The sequence below is a fragment of the Periophthalmus magnuspinnatus genome, chromosome 3, assembly GCF_009829125.3.
Source record: "Periophthalmus magnuspinnatus isolate fPerMag1 chromosome 3, fPerMag1.2.pri, whole genome shotgun sequence".
NCBI classification, from domain to species: Eukaryota; Metazoa; Chordata; class Actinopteri; order Gobiiformes; family Gobiidae; genus Periophthalmus; species Periophthalmus magnuspinnatus.
Genome location: NC_047128.1, coordinates 24,866,470 through 24,886,981, shown reverse-complemented (window position 1 = coordinate 24,886,981; position 20,512 = coordinate 24,866,470). Strand labels below are relative to the sequence as shown.

The window sequence follows — 20,512 nt, the reverse complement described above, 5'->3', positions numbered from 1 at the left end:
CACAGGGACCTTTTCATCACATCTTGAAGACCCAAAATTTTCTCACTTTCTGCTACGATTACATGTTATGCTCTGCTTTTTGCACACTGGGATTTGGCTGGCAGTGGTTTGTGTGAAGAGGCTACATAATGACCTTAATCACACAGTGCAATTGGGGACAGTCTGTGGTAGAAGTACAAAAATATTGTTAGTTTCCAGGAAAAGCCAAATAACTATAAGGACTTGTCGAGAGGAGAGGAAAACATGGATCGGAATCAGGAAAACTTTATCATTGTAAAAATTCACAAACGAGGAATGTACTTTGCCGATTCAAACGAAAAACGGGGCAACACTTTATAACTACACTTTTAATAGCTTTAAAGTGTGTATGACAGATATGTTTTATGATTTTATTTTATTTTATTTGATGGGATAATACCACCAAGTAAGTATAAATGATAGTTTTGCATCAGTCAAGTGGCGGTTTGTGAAGAAAAGTTGAAAAAGGTGTTGACAATTACAAGTGGAGCAGGGTTCAAAACACACTGATAACGTCACATTAGGGAGACTCAGAACTCAATTCAAAAGTGTTACAAACAAGAAGCCCATTTTTCTGAGGCTTTAAATATTAATTAAACAAAATATCATAATTTCCAACCAGGAAGTAAAAATAAAGACCTAAAAAAACAGTTAAATTACGGTAGGTAGGCTAGTAGTCCAACCTGTCATCATCACTTTAACAAAAATATAATTAGCCCTTCTTCATGCTAATTAAGGTGTATTTATTAAGTGGCACTAAACAAGGAACAATAATAATAAAAGGTCATACCGTAAAAGAAATGCATGAAATATCTTCGACTAAATATAAATACAAAAAAATGAAAAAAAAAAAAAAAAAGTATGGGCAGAACTGTGGAGTGACATTTGCAGAAGCTCATGTGAACGTAGGTGGGAAAAGGACAGTTTTGCATATCGCTTCTCTTTAATAATATTGAACAGAAGGGAGGCAAACAAAAACAAAGGAAGTAGGAGACAGTGACGAAGTGCCCAGGAGGAATCACCAAATTTGGGGAGGTGTGACTGATGACTGGGGCTTAGGCATTGTCCATCACACTGACTCACTGTTGGATCCAGATATATGAGCATATGGCCACCGGCAAATGTACAGTTTGTGAAGAAACTTGGAACAACTTCTCACTGTTCAGATATAACACTGAAAATCCATGCTACGCAGTCAGCTGTAGGCTAATATTGCTTTCAAATCAATGAGAGTGTAAAACGTATTTGAACTTGCAGTGTGGGTGGTGAGCTTTCGAATTTTAATTATGGATATAACGTAGCTGTATTATTTCGAGTGCATGTGTTGGTACATTTTGAAAACTCATGAAAGGGCTGTACACATATCTCATTTGTTATAATTTTTTATGCCTTTTTTAAAAATTTAAATGCGTTATATGTGGGTGGGGGATCCGCAAATAACGCATATCCAGGGAGATGTTACAACTTTGTCATGAATGTTCGCCAGGATGGCATTAAGCGTATATCTACCTCCAAGGAACAAATATATAATATACTCTACAATAAAACATCTGTAAGTGAATAACTACAAGACAGATATGTTGAACGCCATAAAGGGGAAGATTACAGGCAAAGCTATAACATCTCCATGGAGACAGACCCTCAGCAAGTGCTCCAGCCACCCACAAATGGATCTTCTTCACTACCACTGTATAACAACTAGAGCCTAGATTTGAAACAATATTTAAGCATGATAAGAAAATAAAGAAATTCATTATTAACTTGTAACAGGACACTTTTTTAAAAATTTCAATAAGGTAAGAGTTTAAATAAGTTATGCTTCTTCCCACTCCTTTCTGGACATGTAAACTTGTAGCACTGTAGCCTTCGTATAATAACGTTCATTTTGATTTGTGACTGCTCTTGCCATGTCATTATTTGTAACATGAGTTGTGTTTTACAATTTGCATGTTTAAAGCAAATAAATTCTATAAATAAGATGATTTAATTTGCATAACTCCATTCTTTAACCCATAATGTGCCATAATAAACCAATTAAAAGAGTGAGAAAATCTAAAATCCAATGTGTACTGAGAATTGGAACAAAAACACTATTATGAGAACAATGACTCTGCAGATGACAATGTTCATATCCTGCCCTGTGTCCAGAGAGATGGAGCTTGACAGACAGGACAGTTTTATTACAGAGGAGATATAGCTGCTTGTCATATCATACCACAGCGGCAGTGTAAGAAGTTATGGGTATTCAAACTTTCAGGCCAGTGTCCACAGCTTCAGTTGGACTTAACTTAGCTTAACTTTTTTTTGTTTTTGATGGAAGAATGTATGTATATTTCTCAATTGTCATTTTGTATAGAGAGGATACTTTTCTCACTGCTAGCTCTGTACATACTTGGGTTGTCACAATACTAAAATTTCAAACTCAATTTCCAAACTAAGGAATAGACTCGATACTCAATACTGGCACCAAAAACACGCTTTATTTAGACAATAGAATGCAATTCAACATTCAACATTATAAATAGCACTTTCTTTTATATTACTATGCGGCTTATATGTGTAGATACATATAATCCAGGTATGTTCCGTAGTGGTCCAGTGGTAGTGGTGTGTACTAGTGTCTATGTGGTCTCATAATTGTTCTGATACAGCTCAAATTTATTCTCAAGCTATGCAGGAATGTAACTTTTTAGTGTCCATACATTCTCAAATTAGTATTTAGTTTCAATACTAGTTTTAGTATCAATTAGTATCTGATTATGGATACTTTTGACAACTCTAGAACATAGAGTAGCTAATGTCACGCATCTGTACTTATCATGTGCAATATATATATGACACAACCAGTGCATTTACAGCAGACCCTTAACAGTTTCAAAAGTTACACTGTGTAACTTTTCTTTTCAATGTAACTCTTGATTCAAACAAATGCCTAATTGAACATGCATTATACATTGTGTCAAAAATACACTCAAAATATATATTCAACATTTAGCAAACGAACAACAAAATGTTCCACTAACAACTCCATAAAAAACTCCATACAAAACTGTGTGGCTCAATCAACAACAATTAGTTAGAGCACTTACAAACCTGAGCTGAATGAAAATGAAGTGGACCCAAACCTGCCTCCAATCTAGGAGAAAAATTACTGCAAAGATTAGTACCAAATGAGTCTAATTGTGAACAACAAAAGCACTTAGGTAATGTTCAGGGAGCAGCCTGCTACAGAAAGTACAGACTCATTTTATATGCTTCTTTGAGATCGCACATACCACAGTGCACTCCATTAAAGCTGGAACTAAGTCAGTAACTCTGTGCTATACTTTTAGAGATACACTATTAGAAACTTCTGTTCCAAGGCAAACAGGATTCGAGGAAACATTTCTGCTTGAAGTCTTCAAAAAAATATGATTTCTCTGAGGTACAATGCGACAAATCATGTTTTTCTTATTCAAAGTCTTTTCTGAATAACTAAGAGATGTTGCCATAGAAATTAACAATTCAAAACTAAATAATACATCTTTTGAACTCAAACTAGTACTCAAGAACTTGTAAACACAAAGCAGAAAACCCATGAATTGCCTTGCATTATTGCCCAGTGACAGCAGAAAATACATAGCTTGTGCAAATTATTCAAATATCAAATCAATACTACACATTTGCAGCATTCCTAGCTCATATTTATCCTAGTTCCAAGTTGAAAGCGCTATACTGTATACAGTTCATATCATATTGGATTTTTTATCATTGCCTTTGACAGACAGTGAGAGTATGGTTTTCAAGCTACGGAGAACAGTCTTTTATTACCATAGCATGGCAAGGGGTGAGAAGACACAATTTCAAGATGAAACACAAGATTGGGTCCACAAGAACAAGACAAGCCAAGATTTTAACAATCACAATATGGGCCACACAATTTTTGATTTATTTTATGTCACCACGTTTTTTGTCCAACCCAAAACATGGAACAGAAACATGGAAATAAACCTTACAAGATAATTTTCCTCATGTGTGCACAATCTATGGCAAATCTGCCTCACAAGATCTTGCCCCATCCCTAAAAGTAAATAAACAATACAAATTAAATGACTGTGTATTTTTAATGTCAAAAGTCCTCACAAACTCTCTCAAATAAGTAAGTAATCATTTGCTGAAAACCCATGAAAATTCCCTTCTTCACAGTCGGAAAAGCAGCCTTCCCGGTGTCACTTGCAGCATTTTAAAACGCCCCACTCATCGCCTCATAATGTAGCTCATCCATCACGGGCGCACGCGGCAGACGGGCATTTTGAGGACATGCAAGTTATTCCGATGGTTTTGACAGAATGTTCCATAAAGCAAAAAAAAGTGTGTGTGTGTGTGCGCGTGTAGGGGTGTGCGTGTGTATGTGTGTATGTATGTATGTGTGTCTGTGGTACGAATGGGGATCAAGCAAGGTTATAGTACAGGCAGGGAATTTGGCTGGACGTCCAGTGAGCTGAAAACCTGGCATCGCTGGAGTGGTGCCATTGGGCGGCACAGAGGAGGTGGAGGCTGATACACAGTTGGTTGGTATAGGGCAACAATGTGTGTTTGTGGGGAAGTGTGTAGGAGAATGTCTGTGCCCTATCTCCCGTCAGCAGAGCCAGGCGAGGTCTTGGCACATAATCTATCGTGCACCATGACTGACAGCTTACAATCCATCTCTCAGAAGTCCAGCTAGGCCTAAGTGGTGCAAATGTCTACTCTGACTCTCAGAAACAACTTAACTATGCATGTAAGCAATGTTAAAGGGGTTTGAATTTGTATTTCACTAAAACAGTTAACACAATTATCTTTAGGATTTTACAAATTCGTCTTTTTCTTTTTTCTTCCTGGCTGGACATTGGCAGCAGATGTGAGCATTTGTATCCTTACCTAGCAAGGGCCAAAACATGTAAACTACAGTTATGACTAGACGAATACAAAAATAAATGGCAACATGTGTATTTGTGTAACTTCTATAATGTTTTTCTTGCTGATGACAAAGGGTAGTGATATCCCATTTTAGAATTCACCACTACTTCCTTACATTACTTATACTTCCTCTATTTACCACAGGTACTATCCCACCAAACCAAGTAATCATTAGAAAAAAACATGAAAATGTGGCATATATGGATTTAAATATTAAAGGATAATTAAAAGGTAGATGTAGGTGTATAGAGAAATTAATTATATACACGGTGCTGTTCAAGAACAAATACTTCTTCTTACCATATGTTGCTAGGAAACATATTTTTTGTTCCAATTTAGTTTTAAAAATACACTGAAAGCATCTGCAGTAACAGTCTTCAGTGTTAGCATTTTAGGTATTAATGTGTAAGACAATAAGTGTTTGGTTTTGTTTATGTGCAGTCCTGGCAAGGCTCAGACAGACTTTGTGCCAGACATAGGGGCTCATATTCACTTTGGTCTTCTTTAATATTGTTTTTGCATTTCATTTTTATCAGACAGTGTAAACAGTCATCTACAAAGGAAAACTTCTGCTAAATCTGCTACCTTGTTAGACAATAGCATTTGTTACCCAGTGTTTACTTTATTATATTTGTTTATATTGGCTTTATAGCCTCCACTATGGAATTTGTCAAGCCGTACTACTGTAGTAGTATTGTGTAGCGTCAGCACCTTGAGATAATATAATATAATTGAATTGAAATGTACAACCTTTACATTTACTCATTATGTTGCTATGAAGGCATGTTTTTATGCATGGTTTGTATTTGTATTTAGTTGAAGATATAAAGCACCATATTTTCAACATTTTTGCTTCAAGAGGATATACAGTGCAGTTTTATGCCACTGTTAAATAAATTCAAAGAAAAAGCATAACCCGACCTATAAAGCACAGCTTTATGCTTATCCCTGACATATTTACACACTGTGAATACAATAACTTTGCACCAAACGGCGGCAGTGTTTTGTGCAGCTTAATGATCTCGTGGGCCGTTTCTATCAGCGCCTCATTTAAAGTTGGCGTTTATGGCAGCTATATTTCTCTACGGATATACTGTGGGAATGTTTTGGTATGCTAGTCATTGCGTGCACACCCGAGCCCCAGCTAATAAGGTGTGCGTTCACCTCAGCAGTTAATTACATTTCACCTAAAGCACAGCATGGTCCCTTTAATGCAGCCACAATTATATTTTGATTGAGCCCATGTTATTGTGACTTGGGATGGGCTGTAGTTGCTGTAGGCTACTCTTCCAGCATGGAATTTAAACTAATTGTGGTCGAATAGAACAGCGGTCAAATACAACAAAAGAAAAGTGAAACTGTTAAAGGAAATATTATGTAAAATCAACTTAAATGAGCATATAACTCACTGTGGTTCCTTCGAGGTCTGGTTGCAACTGACTTCTAGTAAAAGATTACAGTTTCTATGTAACTGCTGCTGTCAGGCTCGTCATTCTGGCCTTAAAATGTGGGTTTTAACCTGCTCTACATGATCCTGGAGGTGTATTTCTCTATTTTGTCCCTAAATCAAGATATTAACATTAATAACAAACTGTTATACAGACTGTCTACCCACGAGATTGCTTCCTCTAGCGTTAGCAACGGGTCTGATTGGCAGCCTCGTTGCTAGGTGCCTATTCTCTGCCAAAGAAGCTGTGTGGGTGGGAAGAGGTGTTACCTTCAACACTAATGATTGGCTTGGTTTCACGCTTGAATTTCCAAATATAGGCCCTGGTTGCAGATTAGCCAGTATAACTGCTAGCCTCAACTGGCTTCGTTTGTTTGGAGCCAAATGCTATGGGTGGGTGAGTGACATCACACTCCCTCAGTCCACTTCTTTGCACAGTCTGTGGCATGTATGGTATTGTAATGGTGATCCCTAATTATTTGTTTACTCAAAGTTGTACTTTGATTGATTGATGCGGGCTTGACTAATCCTGTATTGTCCCTCTACTTAGTTGTGATGATTGAAAAATTAAGACCTAGAGTGATACATGTAGGGGTCTAAAGTGGAGCCATTTTTCAACAATAAAACATTGTTCAATACTAAGAACATAAAAGTATAATATGTCTTAATATGTGAGAGGATATGAAGACAAAGAGGAGATGAGCGCCTTTGAGCCAGTGTCTATAGGAGTGGACAAAGCTGTGATGACACATATCCTCATGGATACACTGGTCTGGTCTGGTGGATAGACCACCGCCAGCCACAACAGAGGAGTAGCAGTGTGACGCCAAGCATCTGGCCAAGAAAGAAGTGTGTCACAGTGGTCTTTGGAGGACAGAATGGCAAATAACATAGCAACAATATGCAGGGATCAACACTGCTATGGATTTGTACATGTTTAAATTTACTTGGTTGTAAGGTCCTAGGATGCAATACAATGTTATATATCAGAAATTTAAAAATGAATGAACTACATAGACCATTGCTCATGAAGAAATTACTGTTTCAAAATAAAATATGACAATCATGAGTTCACTTTAAACTCACGAAGGCATTTTTGGAGAAACATTTGTATTTCTACTGTAAGCTTGAAGTACTACTAAATTATTTACCACACTTTAGGTGATATGACAGTATCCTTTTGATTACTTAACATAAACAATATAGACTTGTAATCATTGTCCTTTAACATAAAAATCCAATGTGAACTCAGCACTAAAACATAGGCTTTTAATGATGTAGGATTGGCCGTAGACCTCCCACTTAAAAAGATCCAAGCCAGTCATTGACCATTAGAAGTGACTTTGATCTTGATTAATATTTCACTCATTGCACAGGCCTACTTTGCACATACTAAATCAAACTGAAGTCTGAGATTATCGAACACTGAAGACACTATAAAAGCCAACAACCACATTTTACTGTGAAAATATGGTGAAAATTCAAATGGCTAAACTATACAAAACGAATGAGACCAATACCCTAGCAGCGTCCAAATCCCGTCGCCATAGAAACCATTTGCCACATTGATGGCGATAAAAAGCACAAATGACGGAAATGGATGAAGGGCAGACCCAGGAGGGAGAGAAGTGCATGTGCACACAGGCTCTGAGAACCCCTTCAGAGTCCACACAATGGCATCAAGATCTGGACATTGATTTGACAGGAGAAATGTGTGAGTGCCAGAGTGTGCCTTTGTGCCCCTGCACCTGAGTGTGTAACAGTACAGACCTGGAGGGCCTGAGCAGCACTGAGCTCCATACGGCCTCTCAAACGCCACAGCAACCACACTATGATGACACCTGCGCTGCGCCACTGGATCAAATGACATAAGAAGGACGTGTGAAGCGGCAGGAAATAGAGCCAAAGACATCTCCCGACCAACAGCCTGGATGCCTGTTTACTGCTGCGCAAAGACAGGGAGCATGCACAACAATATGAGGATGCCCTTCAAAATTATATAATATATTTTTGACACTACATAAACTTGCTCTCATCTCACCCATATAAAAACAATACAAACCAATTTGAATAAAGGAAAAAGTACTTTGATTACATCGTATCTACCATTGCTCCATACATAGTCAATCAACAAATTTTCAAAATGTTATCATAGCTTGTTCCACTTCCTGAATCAGGTGAAGGGAAAATTTTAATACTGTAATTTAGTTTTTTCTATTTGTTGTGAAGCAGACATAGATAGTGGCTGGAATAGGTTAGATTCACCTGACATGACGACATTATAAACTCCCTATTGTTTAAAATGAACTTGGGCAGGTCTGAATTCTTTGCTGTTTAACTGTCAGATTGCAGAGTTTTTGACCCAATTCATGGTTAAAATCTTTGTAATTAATGGACCCATGTATCCATATGAAACAAAAACTGGCACAACATTCAGTGTCAGTATAAATAAACAAAGGTGAAATAATTTTTTCGCAATAGCCTCAGAAAGTGGTGCCATTATTAAACTCTAAAGGAGTGATGTCAGTTGAAAGGGCCATGAGATTAATATTGCAGGTTTGTGGAGCCAGTCAACATGGGTGGATTTCTGTTTTGTTCATAGCTTCCAAAAACGGTAAATCTCCCATAGAGTTAAATTGGCCCTTTCCCACCATCTGAGATTAGAGAGAGAAATTCTAGAAAGTGAACGCAATGAATATAGTCACCTTTTCATTATTTGCGATGTAGACTGCAGAAACTAAAGTACAATATATTTTAGACTTCCACTTAAATATATGCATGAAGCTTGCCAATATATGACAAAGATAGCCATCAAAATTCTATAAGCAAGCTTTCTAAATAATTAATACCACAATAAATGATAAATATTTTATATAATTCAATCAGAAAAACTTAAGGCTGTCTTCTGAGTTAGACTCCCATTTTGAGATGAACAGACAGCAAACTTATTCATACAAGAGCCTGACCTCAGATACACAACATTTTCTCCCAGAGATTGCAAAAGTATCTCGAGACAATAGGGCTGACAGCGCCAATCAGCAAAAGTGAGGATATTCGAATTGCATTGCCTTTCACAGAACATTTGGCTTGACAATTGGCTGCGGCAAAACAATGTATGAGGGGGGATTTGCCAAAACAAAAACACAGGCCAAAGTTTGTCTGGAGAGGCTGAGTATGGAGCAAAATGTGAAACTGCAGAAGATTGGAAAATGTATTATTTATTTGTGGCAAAGATGTATACGAGGGCAATGAGAAACAGATAAAAGTTCAAGGTGCAAGCTGAAGAGAAAGTTTGATCAATAACAATCCTATGTGTCTCTGAAGGGTGTTACTTCTTGGCTCATATTTTGTGTTCACTTCAATATTTCCTTCCCTGGCCATACACTGTTCTGTTCTCTCTGCACTACATTTCGGGCTATTGGTCTATTTTGTTCGGCCTTCATGTGGGACTCCAGTAATCAATGATTTCTGTTGTGTAGCTTGCAACTGCTTATTTTCTCTTCTTCCCTCTCCTCATATCTTCCGTTCTGCAGGTGTGTTTTCCAACCAGGGAGAGCGTAATGTCGTCTGACCCGATGATGCTACGCGGTGTCATTGATCAGTATGACGTCAAGTGCTGATGGGCCCGCGCTGGTGATTGAGACGCAGCGTGACGCAGCACGAAAAAAAAAAAAAATATGACTATGAGAGACTGCTGAGGTCAGAAAAAGATCAAGTACAACACAGTGGATAAGGAAGGTACATTTAAGTGGAAAAAGATACTAATGTCATTGCAACATTCAAATGCATTTCAGCTCATTGACAACATATTCATGCCAACCTGCTTATGTTACAATCAAGGATCAAAACTGAGAAAAATAGGTGGCAGATTTTTACACAGTAAATCCTTATACAAAAGTAATGTCCACTTTTGTTCTTGGCAAAAATATCAGATAAAAACAGAAATAAGTGAATTACCAAAACTTTTAAAGGTAATATACAAGTAACAGTAGAGTAATTGTGTACCAAAGTACAATCAAGGTCTTCAGATGACTTATGTCTAAAAGCACTACTGGACCTTGGAGCAGCTTGGCTCAAGGCGAGGGACAATTCTGTCAGTTAAGAACAGAAAACATGGCTACAAATCCCTTTTATGATCAAAAATGGTTGTTTTCACCTTGCTCAGGTGGTGCTACAGACAAATTTAGAATTTTGATTGAAGATTTTGATTTCTATACCTTCCTCTTGCAACCAGCCACAACTTGACTAATAAAAAAAATGAATTCTGTCAAGGCAAAAAAGCTAAATTCATTATATTTTATAACACATTGGTACATTACCTAATGTAAACACACAGTAGTGCAAGGTCTTTTATAAACTTTTGCTTCATCCATTCTAATTCATTTGTATAGATCTTGGGATTGTGTTGTCACGATACTGTCACACATAGAATTTTCAGTTAGACAAAATTTAAACCAATGGAGTCTTTAAGATTCTAAGACATAAAAATTAGCATTCATTCAAGTATTCTGTTATCATAGTTGGATAAATGTGTTTTTGGACGTTCCATCCCAAGCTCTATACCTGCTCTTTTCAAATTATTTATACACAAGCCCAACGCGCAGTAAGATTACTTTCTAGCATATTGATCAATAATATATAAGGCATCCAAGCCGGTAGTACCTATAGTACAGTATAGTAAGTATATTCTGTTTGTATCTTGAGAAAGTCTGATGTTAATGCTAAGATATGATAATATGCTGGTGGCTGGGTAGGTCGCGGTGTGTTTTTAAAGGTTGCCGTTGCATGTACAATGAGCCTAAGCCCTACGAGTGTGAACGCTGCTGCTAATCCCTCAGCTCATTAGCCTAATTGGACAGTCTGCAGAGAGCTCCACATTGATCTGGCCCCCTCCCTGTGAGCACTCCTCTGTTTTCTCTCCGTCCTCCCTTTTTCTGTAAGTTCACTTAAAACATCCTCCCACTGTTAGCCATGACAGGAGCACTACATCTGTCAAACACTTTAATGATGTCACAGGGAAATTGAACTTGTTTAAGACACTGCTGATACTAATATTTTTTTTAAAATGACTTCTTGTCTTACTGAAAACATAGAAATTGTATCTAGCTCATAAAAATCTCAACATATAGGTTTGTCAATATAAAAACTATAATGACACAAGTGTTGTTTTATGACACATATTAATGTTTTTTGGCTGTGGAAAACAGCAAATTTAGCACTTGAATGCAAGGTTTGCTTTTCCTTTAAGGTCTCAAACAAAAATGCCCCTTTCATCTGTAAATTTTATTGTTTGCATTTTTATTAAAAACAGAAATTTTGTCTCCTGTCATTGACAAAACGAGAATAAGTTTAAAATGCTAAGAATAGTTTCCAGGTTTTGCTAAACATTCAACACTCACTTTTTTAACAGAAAAAGTGAGTGTCTTGAACCCTCTTTTAAATTCTGAATTTCACCTCACATTCCTCATTCCCAGAAGTTTACACCACCAAACTATTCTAAGACTCTACTTTGAAAAAACAAAGAACCAGTAACTCCAACTTTTCAGAATAGCTACTCTTGGCTTTACAGTAACTTTCTGGGCCACCTTGTTCTTTGCTTTCCCTTTTAATTCCTGAATTGCCCTATATACCAGTGTTTACTAGTTAATTAGCTTAGCATAACCATCCAAGCTAGCGCCACACCTGCCTCCGTCTGCCTCCCTCTGCCTCCCTCTGCCCTCCTTCGCTCTCCCAGCAGGCGTCAGCTGATAATGAGGTGTGCCATTGTCAAAACCACGGCCCACGCTCATCCATCCAACCCTGCTTAGTAAGAGCTCCGCCGCAAAACTGTCGGGTATGGGCACAAAACGCAAGGTCACGCGAAGACGACCCAAATGCTGCATATTGTAGACATAGCGCGCTAGCTAACCCACATGCGCGGATGAATGATGAGCGCTCCACACCTGCGCAGGTAACGGCACATAAACTGGCAGAGAGTGCGAGCTTGTTGACCTTTAGCTGTCAGATATCAGGGTGGTATTATGGCAGTAATGTGCTTATGTGAGGCTGTAATGAATAGATGGCCTCCGGATGACATTGCAGTGTGTTTTACAGCATATACTTGCAGAGTAGTAAAATTAATGCAAAAAAATAAATAAATAAATACAACAACTTCGTAGTAAATATTTGATAATGGCTGACAGTTGGGACATACGGCAAAGAAAACAATGAAGTCATAAATTCATGCTGGCTTTTTAGAATTTATCCTTTTAGGTTGATTAAGAGTTCCCACAAAAGCACTTTTTGTGAATAGTCTCTGGAATAAAAATTCTTGGTCATCATGATAAAACTATTTGATGAACTAAATAGGTTTGTGACATGTATTCTTTCTACACAGAGGTGCCGCAGTAACATATGTTGGTGATTTTTCTTGAAGTTGTACTTGTAAATAAGCCACATGTTCTATATCCTCAACCCTTCCATACACTTCAGTGTTGTATCTTCTCTACATCTCCTCTTCCCCTCTTTCCTTCTGTCTTCTTGTTTGTTTTTTTTCTTCTACATTCTGTTCTTGTCGTTTCCATAAAGTGCTTTACTGTCTCACAGTGTTCCTGTAACCTTCTCACAGTTTTTCCCACACTAACCCTGTTCACCCCGTTTCATTCCTCCTTGGTCCTTGTCTCTATTTCTCAGAGCATTATAATCTGTACTTTCCAGTATTCGGCTCCATTCAGGAGGGTGAAGGGTAAGTGAAGATCGCAGGGCCCCAGTGGAGAGCCCCAGACGTTGTGCTGTGTGTCTGTTGCGTGTGTTGTGTGTGTGTTTGTGTGTGCCCCATCATTGCTCATCTCTGGCAGTCTCTCTGGCTGTTCCCCGAGCTACAAGCTACAGAATAAATACACTTTAAATCACTGCACACACGCGCAGACACACACGCATGGCAGCAGGCTCCCTGGCAGCACTTTGCTGCTGTTAAATGAGGGGTCTGGGGAGTTGTGCCGGCAAAGCCTTTGGCTACCTCACTCTCCTCCGCCTCTCTTCTCAGTGCAATCTGGTCAGACGCACGCCAGAAAAATAAGAAAGTCATAATGGGCACCCTCATATACCATTCTAATGTTAAATAGATGAGCAAGAGCTTTTTAAGGAAACACAGCTGGAGAGGAGTTGGCACTCAACAAAAAACAGCAGTGGACGAGTGGGCAAAATGTCAGAACCATCATCGTCAGACTAGAAGCAACCTGCAAGTGAGAACTGTCAAAAGTCCTCATCTTTTCTATTTCATGGACTGCTCAATGCATTTTCCATGGAACCTTTGTGATTCAAGTGGGCAAGAGCCTACTCCTTTATGGATGTAAACTGGAAGCACAGGACTAACACTAATTGAAACCCCTACACACTCCCAATTAAAGTAGTTTTGGCAATTCTCTGATGTCTTCTTAATTTGTGAGGAGAATATGTAAATACAGATAATAGTTTTACACCAATCAAGAAAAACTGAATAATATAAAAGTAATTACAGGAAGTGGAGAGTTTTAAAACTTGATAACATCACACTAGGGAGAATTCTGTCCAAAACTTTAGCACAATTTACACATTTTTTTCTGATACTTTAAACATTATTTCAACAAAATAAAGGTGTTTTATTATATTTTTATTTGTCAGATAATACTTAGTACATTTGAGGTGTTTTGGTGTACAGCATGATCGCTAGATAATAGCTATGAAATTCCCTAGCGTGATGTCATGATTTCCAACTAGGAAGTAAAATCAAAATTGGTCAAACTGGGAAAAAATTGTGCAAAATGTTTTGAAAAATTTTAAATAAAATGATCTTCACTGTTTTTAAGTAAAATTAGTAGTCCAACCTGTCAAAGGCACTTTAAGCTACGAAAGTATAACTACAAGGATTAAGTTACTTAAAATCATAGGAAATACACTACAGTTGATTCCTGGCCATACTAAATTAGATTAGTGCTTAACACCATGTAATCCACTGCATGTACTTATTCTTAGATTGATCTATGATCCATACCACGCAGTACCCATAGCATTTGACATTTTGGGCCATCTTTTGCCTCCTACACACAGAGCAATTCTACTGTGAGAGCTGTGTAATGGGTGCAGGTGCCAGTAGCCCCCTCACTCCCTCCCCTCCCTCTCCTCTTCTCCACTGCTGCACTTGATGCCCATTTAACTGCACATTTAGAACCAGTGAAGTGTGCTCAAAAGGAATAAAACTCTTGATGACTAAATGGCGGCACACATTTACTGTTCAAATCTCGCAGGCTCTGATTTCAGCCATGGTATCTAATTGAAAAGAGCAGCCATTGGGAGATTTGTCCTTAGCAGTTTGGCTTGCACATGTCTAATGGTGGTGAAATAATAAGGATGTGCTCATTGGGCAAACATGTGTACACTGGAAGCGGGCACGTATGGGAAAAATGGAACAATGCGAAGTGACACACAGACTATATATATCCGTGACCCGGGGCTGTCAGCGCGTCTTGTCCTCAGCCCTGCTCTCTGTCCTTCCCACAATGCAACATCAACTGGGTTAACTGTGGCTAATACGGCACAACACGGCCAGCCTCAACGTCTTATCTGTGTGTCTGTGAAAATATCTATCTGTCCATCAGAGCTTAGATATAGCCCAATTGTTGGCAAGTTGAGGGTTTTTCCCATCAAATGCCCAAGATTTCATAGCATATAATACAGCTTACTGACTGTGTGGAGCTATGAGTCATGGTTCCTAACAACGACAAGGGTAAACCACGAATCATTATATCTATATTAGGAAGAGATACAGATAGGAATATGTTATGCAATGATGATAATGTTAGCTGCAATCTTCATATGAGAAAATGGCTCTCATTATATGTATGTTGACAAAAAATATAACAAACCAATTTCAGTATTTTCACTCATTTAAATTGCATTGTGCATTAAATTTAGTACAAATTCATCCACAACCTTGTTTTACTAACTGGATGAAAGAGCAGTGGAGTCACATTTTTGCAGTATGGAGGCACCTGGTCGGTCAAACAAAATATTAACCTCTGCTGGAGATTCAATGCCGATAGCTGATACGCTAAAAAGAGCAAATAATAACCATCCATCTCTCCCCAAATACATAGGAAAATTAGGTACAGGCTCTTTAAAGTCCTTTATAGATTAAGAGAAACGTGTAAAAACTACTGCAAGAAGAACCAATGGATGGTGGTTGAATGCAATCTGCAAAAATACGTTAGCATTTTCTGGACTATACGTCGCTCCGGGGTATAAGTCGTACCATAATAATGAAGAAAAAAACATATAAGTCGCACTGGACTATAAGTCGCATTTTTTGGGGAAGTTTATTTTACAAAATCTGAGGCAAGTTATACTAATGACAATAAAATAGAGAACAACAGGCTGAATAGCAGTACAACAAGCTAATGTAACACATAAACAGTGAACTGAATACATGTCTGGTATATTAACGCACAATATTAACAGTTAATCAGATGCTCTGAATATATTCTATATATACACACAAAATTGCATATGAACGGATAGAAAATATACATATCACTTTGGCCTGCTAGTAAACAAAATGGTGAACTGAAAAGTTTATATTTTACTTCTCAATTGTTTCTTGAATAGTGCTCTGTCGGGTAAGACTTTGCTTTAGCGTAAAAGGCTGAACCAGAAAAAAGGAAGTCATTTTTGTGACCTTAAACTAGACTTATGATAACCTAAACATTTAGAATATTGTTACAAATAAAAAATTATCACCTTTATGGTCTTAAAAATGATGGGGAAATAAATAAGGTGAAATTAAATATGAAATGTATAAAAGATAATGAGTCTAGTAAATTTTCTTACAGGTATTACAAACACACCAGCGCACACACACCAGTGGTCAAACAAGTGAACTGTAACATGTAAAATCAACCGTTACATAACACATATTTAATTCAGCTACATGAAGCATAGACAACAAACTGAATAAGTATCTGGTATGTGGACGTAAGATATTAACAGTTAATCAGATAACTAAAGCATACAAGCTAACAAGTTTACTCTTGATCTCACTCCAAATCACTAAATCCATTGAATTCTTCATCCTCGGTGTTGCTTCTGAACAACTCCACCTCCTCTGGAAGTAAATGAAGCGCTGCTTCCACGTGGCTGCCATACTGGTACACAAGCCTAGAATGCCCTCGCCTGATTGTCAGTGTGACAATAACGATGTATTTGAATAATTTCCCATATAAGTCGCATCTGAGTATAACTATAAAAAAGTGCGATTTATAGTCCAGAAAATACGGTAGATAGAACTTTAAACATCAGTGACATGGAATGGTTATTTAAAATTAAAATGAGTTAGATATTCCTAGCAAGATGATAACAAGAATGTTTAGACCATAATAAATACATATTTGTTTTGTTTTTTTAGTTTATCATCATAGGTTAAAGTGAGTGCATGCTGTTAACTTCATTGTTCAAATTTATTTCTTGGTATATTTCAGGATACACTAGGAAACAGTATATCTTTCTAAATTAAGATGTTCTTCGGAAATGATTTAATGCAGAACACATGTAATTTAGCACCCCATGGACCTTGAATAATACAACAGTCCATAAAACAAGACACAATGCTTTCAATGGCACAGGTTGAGCATTAGCCTCTAATCAAACTGATTTATCTCTTCTTCACCCTGGGCACTCTCTTGAAGAACTTTTCCTCAGTCGCCCTTTCTCCTTCTACACTGTGTCTTTCAGGCTATTTTCTTGTACTAAAAATAAATAAACTAAAATCAATATTTCTCTTCTCAGACTTTTTTTTATGATCTCCCCAAACAAAGCCAGAGTTGTCAGCTAGACAAAGGACAGCTGTCAATGTTCCCAGGGTAAGTTATTAATAAACTTGACGTGGATGTATGAACGAGAAATTGTGAAGTCGATGGTTTAAAATGTTCGCTAAAAGAGAAACGACAGAAGGTGTGCGTTAAAGTGCATTTGACAGATATATAGTTTTCTAATTATTACATGGTTTAGTAGGATAATACATGAGATAATTATCTTTCATACTTTTACATTAGTTAAGGCAGTTTGTGAAGAAAAAGTTATTATAAGAGTTATTATAAAACGGAATAGCTCTACCGATGTCATTAACTTTCATCAATTCCCTAATTTCCATTGAAAGTGCAGGGATAATTTATGCACAAGGAAGGCATTTTTGTGACAGTTTAAACATTGATTTAATAAAATAAAGGTTGTAATTTATTTTTATTGTCAAATAACAACTATGACCCTTGTTAACATTATGCTTGCCAGGCTGATAGCTATTAACCATTTCAATGTAGCTGTTTACAGTTTCAGTGTAGTTAGCTCCTCCCTTCAGACAGATATAAGGCAGCGTCCACCAGCAATCTGACCAGAACTGAAGAAGGGGCTTGGATGAGCAGGGAAACGTCTTCACTCCTCCATTTTGTCCAGTTGACAGATTTAACTTTGGCTTTAACTATGCTTGTCCGGTAAGATACTGCTATGTATCTGTCATATGCTACCCGTGTCCAACCAGGAAGTAGAATTATAAACTTCACCAAAATCACAAAACTAGAAAAGACTAGGCAGCATATTTAGTAAAATCTCCAATCTAATGATGTTAATGAGTAGTCTAACTGTCGTATGCACTTTAAGATTGATGTAAAATGGTGGAAATGAGATATGCCTGACAGAAAATGCCCGAGAATGAAGACGCTAAAATGAGACAGGAGAAAGTGTGTGTGAGCGACTTACCGGAGGCGTTTTTCTGGTGCCCGTTCGAGTCCACTGTAGTGTACATGACATACGGGCCAGGCTGGTTAACACCGAATGGCTGTGAAATGCAAGCAACAAAGCAAAACAAAGTGAGCTCTTTGACATTTTAAAAATCACTTGTCCATCAGCAACAGAGAGCGGGAGGACAGGGACACACTGGTGGGCATGCTTGAAAAAGAAAACACATAAAGCACTGACAGGCACGCCGTCACTGTGGCGACCTTGAGTTCTGTTTTTTGGATTATATTTTTAAAAATGTGACAGGAAAAAATGTCTGACCCAGCTGGATTTAATGTGACTGGATTGCATGGTGAGGATGGGGCGTGGGTTGTCACATAAGTGTCTTATGTCTTCACTGTGAATGAGAAGATCTCTACATGCAATTTTCAGTTTAAAGCTTGACTATGGAGATGATGTTGCTTTTCCTATTCCACAGAACAAAGCCACCAGGCCAAATTACATGTCAGATCTGCTGAGAGGCGATCTCACTCACAGTAAATACATGTTTGTTTTTTTTAGATTAAATCATTGGGGTGACAGTAGCTCAGTTGGTTGAGAGTTTATCCACTGATCCGAAGGTTGGCGGCTTAAATCCCGCTCTCGACATAAACATCATTGATGACCCATAGGTTGGCAGTGCGATTCCAGCCCTCACAGATGAAGGCTGTCGTTGTGTCCTTGGGCAAGATACTTAACCCACCTCACCCCCAGTGCCTGCGTACACTGCTGTATGAATGTGTGTGTGAATGGTGAGTGGTTAAGTGCTTTGAGTGCCTTGAAGGTAGATGATCATAAATGAATGATAGATTTGTTTAATGCTATACTGTGGAACATTTCAAGTTAAACAATAGGATCTCCATAGAGACAAGGAGGTGGTGGAGCCTCCACCAGAACAGTTACAGTACATAGTGTTTAATTCACCCTTTGAAAGTGTTAAAGGTGAATTAATCAGTTATAATTGTAAGGGAGATTTCCCTTCTAGATTTTGGGCAACATTTTATCTGCGAGCAGAAGCTGAAACTATAAATACATTCTCTAGATCTGAATATGATTCGAGTTTTAATTGCACACCAACATTTCTGAAGACGCAAGTATTTTGTTAGTTAACAGTTATTTGAAATAGAAAAATAAGATATTTTTTACTTTCATCAACAGCTAGTGGCTTTCTAACTCAGACTAGGTGAACTGTTTTCTTTTGAACTGGAGTGTGCTGCTGAGTGAAAAGCACAGTAAGAGCGGTACAGGGGAGGGATTTAAAGATGGAGGGCTTGATGGATGGAAGCGGAGAGCAGCAGAAACAGCCTGAAGCTCCACTCGTCTGGCACGTTCATCATACCTTTCAGTTACAACAACAAGGGGCTGGAGGGGGAGGAGAGAAAACACCAACAGAACCAGCAGCATGTCAGTGTGATGTGGGATGGTAGTAATAATAATAATAATAATAATAATAATAATAATAATAATAATAATAATGACTTACACTTGTAATGTGCCTTACAGGCATGTTAAAACCTCTCAAAGCTCTACACTATAGCCATTAATCATTCAGTCCACACTCCATGGTGGTAATCTACTATTGCAGTCACAGCTGCACTGAGGCAATCTGGCGGAAGCAAGGCTCCTCCGTCCTCCTATTACTCACACACACGCCACTTTCATACGAGGCAAAGTTGGTGAAGTGTCTTGCCTAAGGTTGGGAGGCTACTGTGGGTTGGGGGACCACTGCTCTAATCAATGAGCCACTGTTGCATTGTAGTAATAGGGTAGTGATTTGGGACTTCCCTTCTGTTCACTCAAATTACCTGGCAAACACAAGATTTTAGAGATGAGGGGACGTAATACTAAACAGCTTTTCAGAGCTTTTAACTGATTGTAATTTTGTGTTGTTTGTGGCATGAACAAGAACCTATTGAGATAATATTCTTGCTGATGTTTTGGTCAAAAAGAACACAAATAGACAAATAACAATTACATGTACAGTATTAGCATAGTTATTACTCTGAGTTAACACCCCCAAAAGAGATTATGCAAGCTATAATATTAACTTTTTGCAATTTCTTTAATGGTTGTATATTATGCAAAACTCACTCTTATGAGCTTTAAGCCTTGTTATAATGTTGTTACCCCATCAAAACATACCTGGAGTGGGCAATTCCAGGGATGAAATAATCCAAATGATTTCAGTGAAGGTGGATGGAGTTTAAAAAGACAGTGGAGCACTTCCTGTATTACCATATGACATCACAAGGCAACAGAGTGTTTTCTGTTTGAGAGAAGAACTCAGCCTAAATATGTAGGATTTGTGTGTTAAACTTGTGTGAATGA

At 37.9% G+C, this 20,512-nt stretch overlaps 1 protein-coding gene across 1 annotated transcript in view; it reads right to left on the bottom strand.

Annotated features, from left to right (window-relative positions):
- Positions 1-20,512, bottom strand: part of itfg1 (integrin alpha FG-GAP repeat containing 1) — a 114,005-nt gene that overhangs the window by 15,920 nt on the left and 77,573 nt on the right. The window contains exon 14 of the mRNA XM_033988909.2: positions 18,167-18,245. Within this exon, the coding sequence (XP_033844800.1) occupies positions 18,167-18,245 (79 nt within the window). The remainder of the gene's footprint in view (positions 1-18,166; positions 18,246-20,512) is intronic.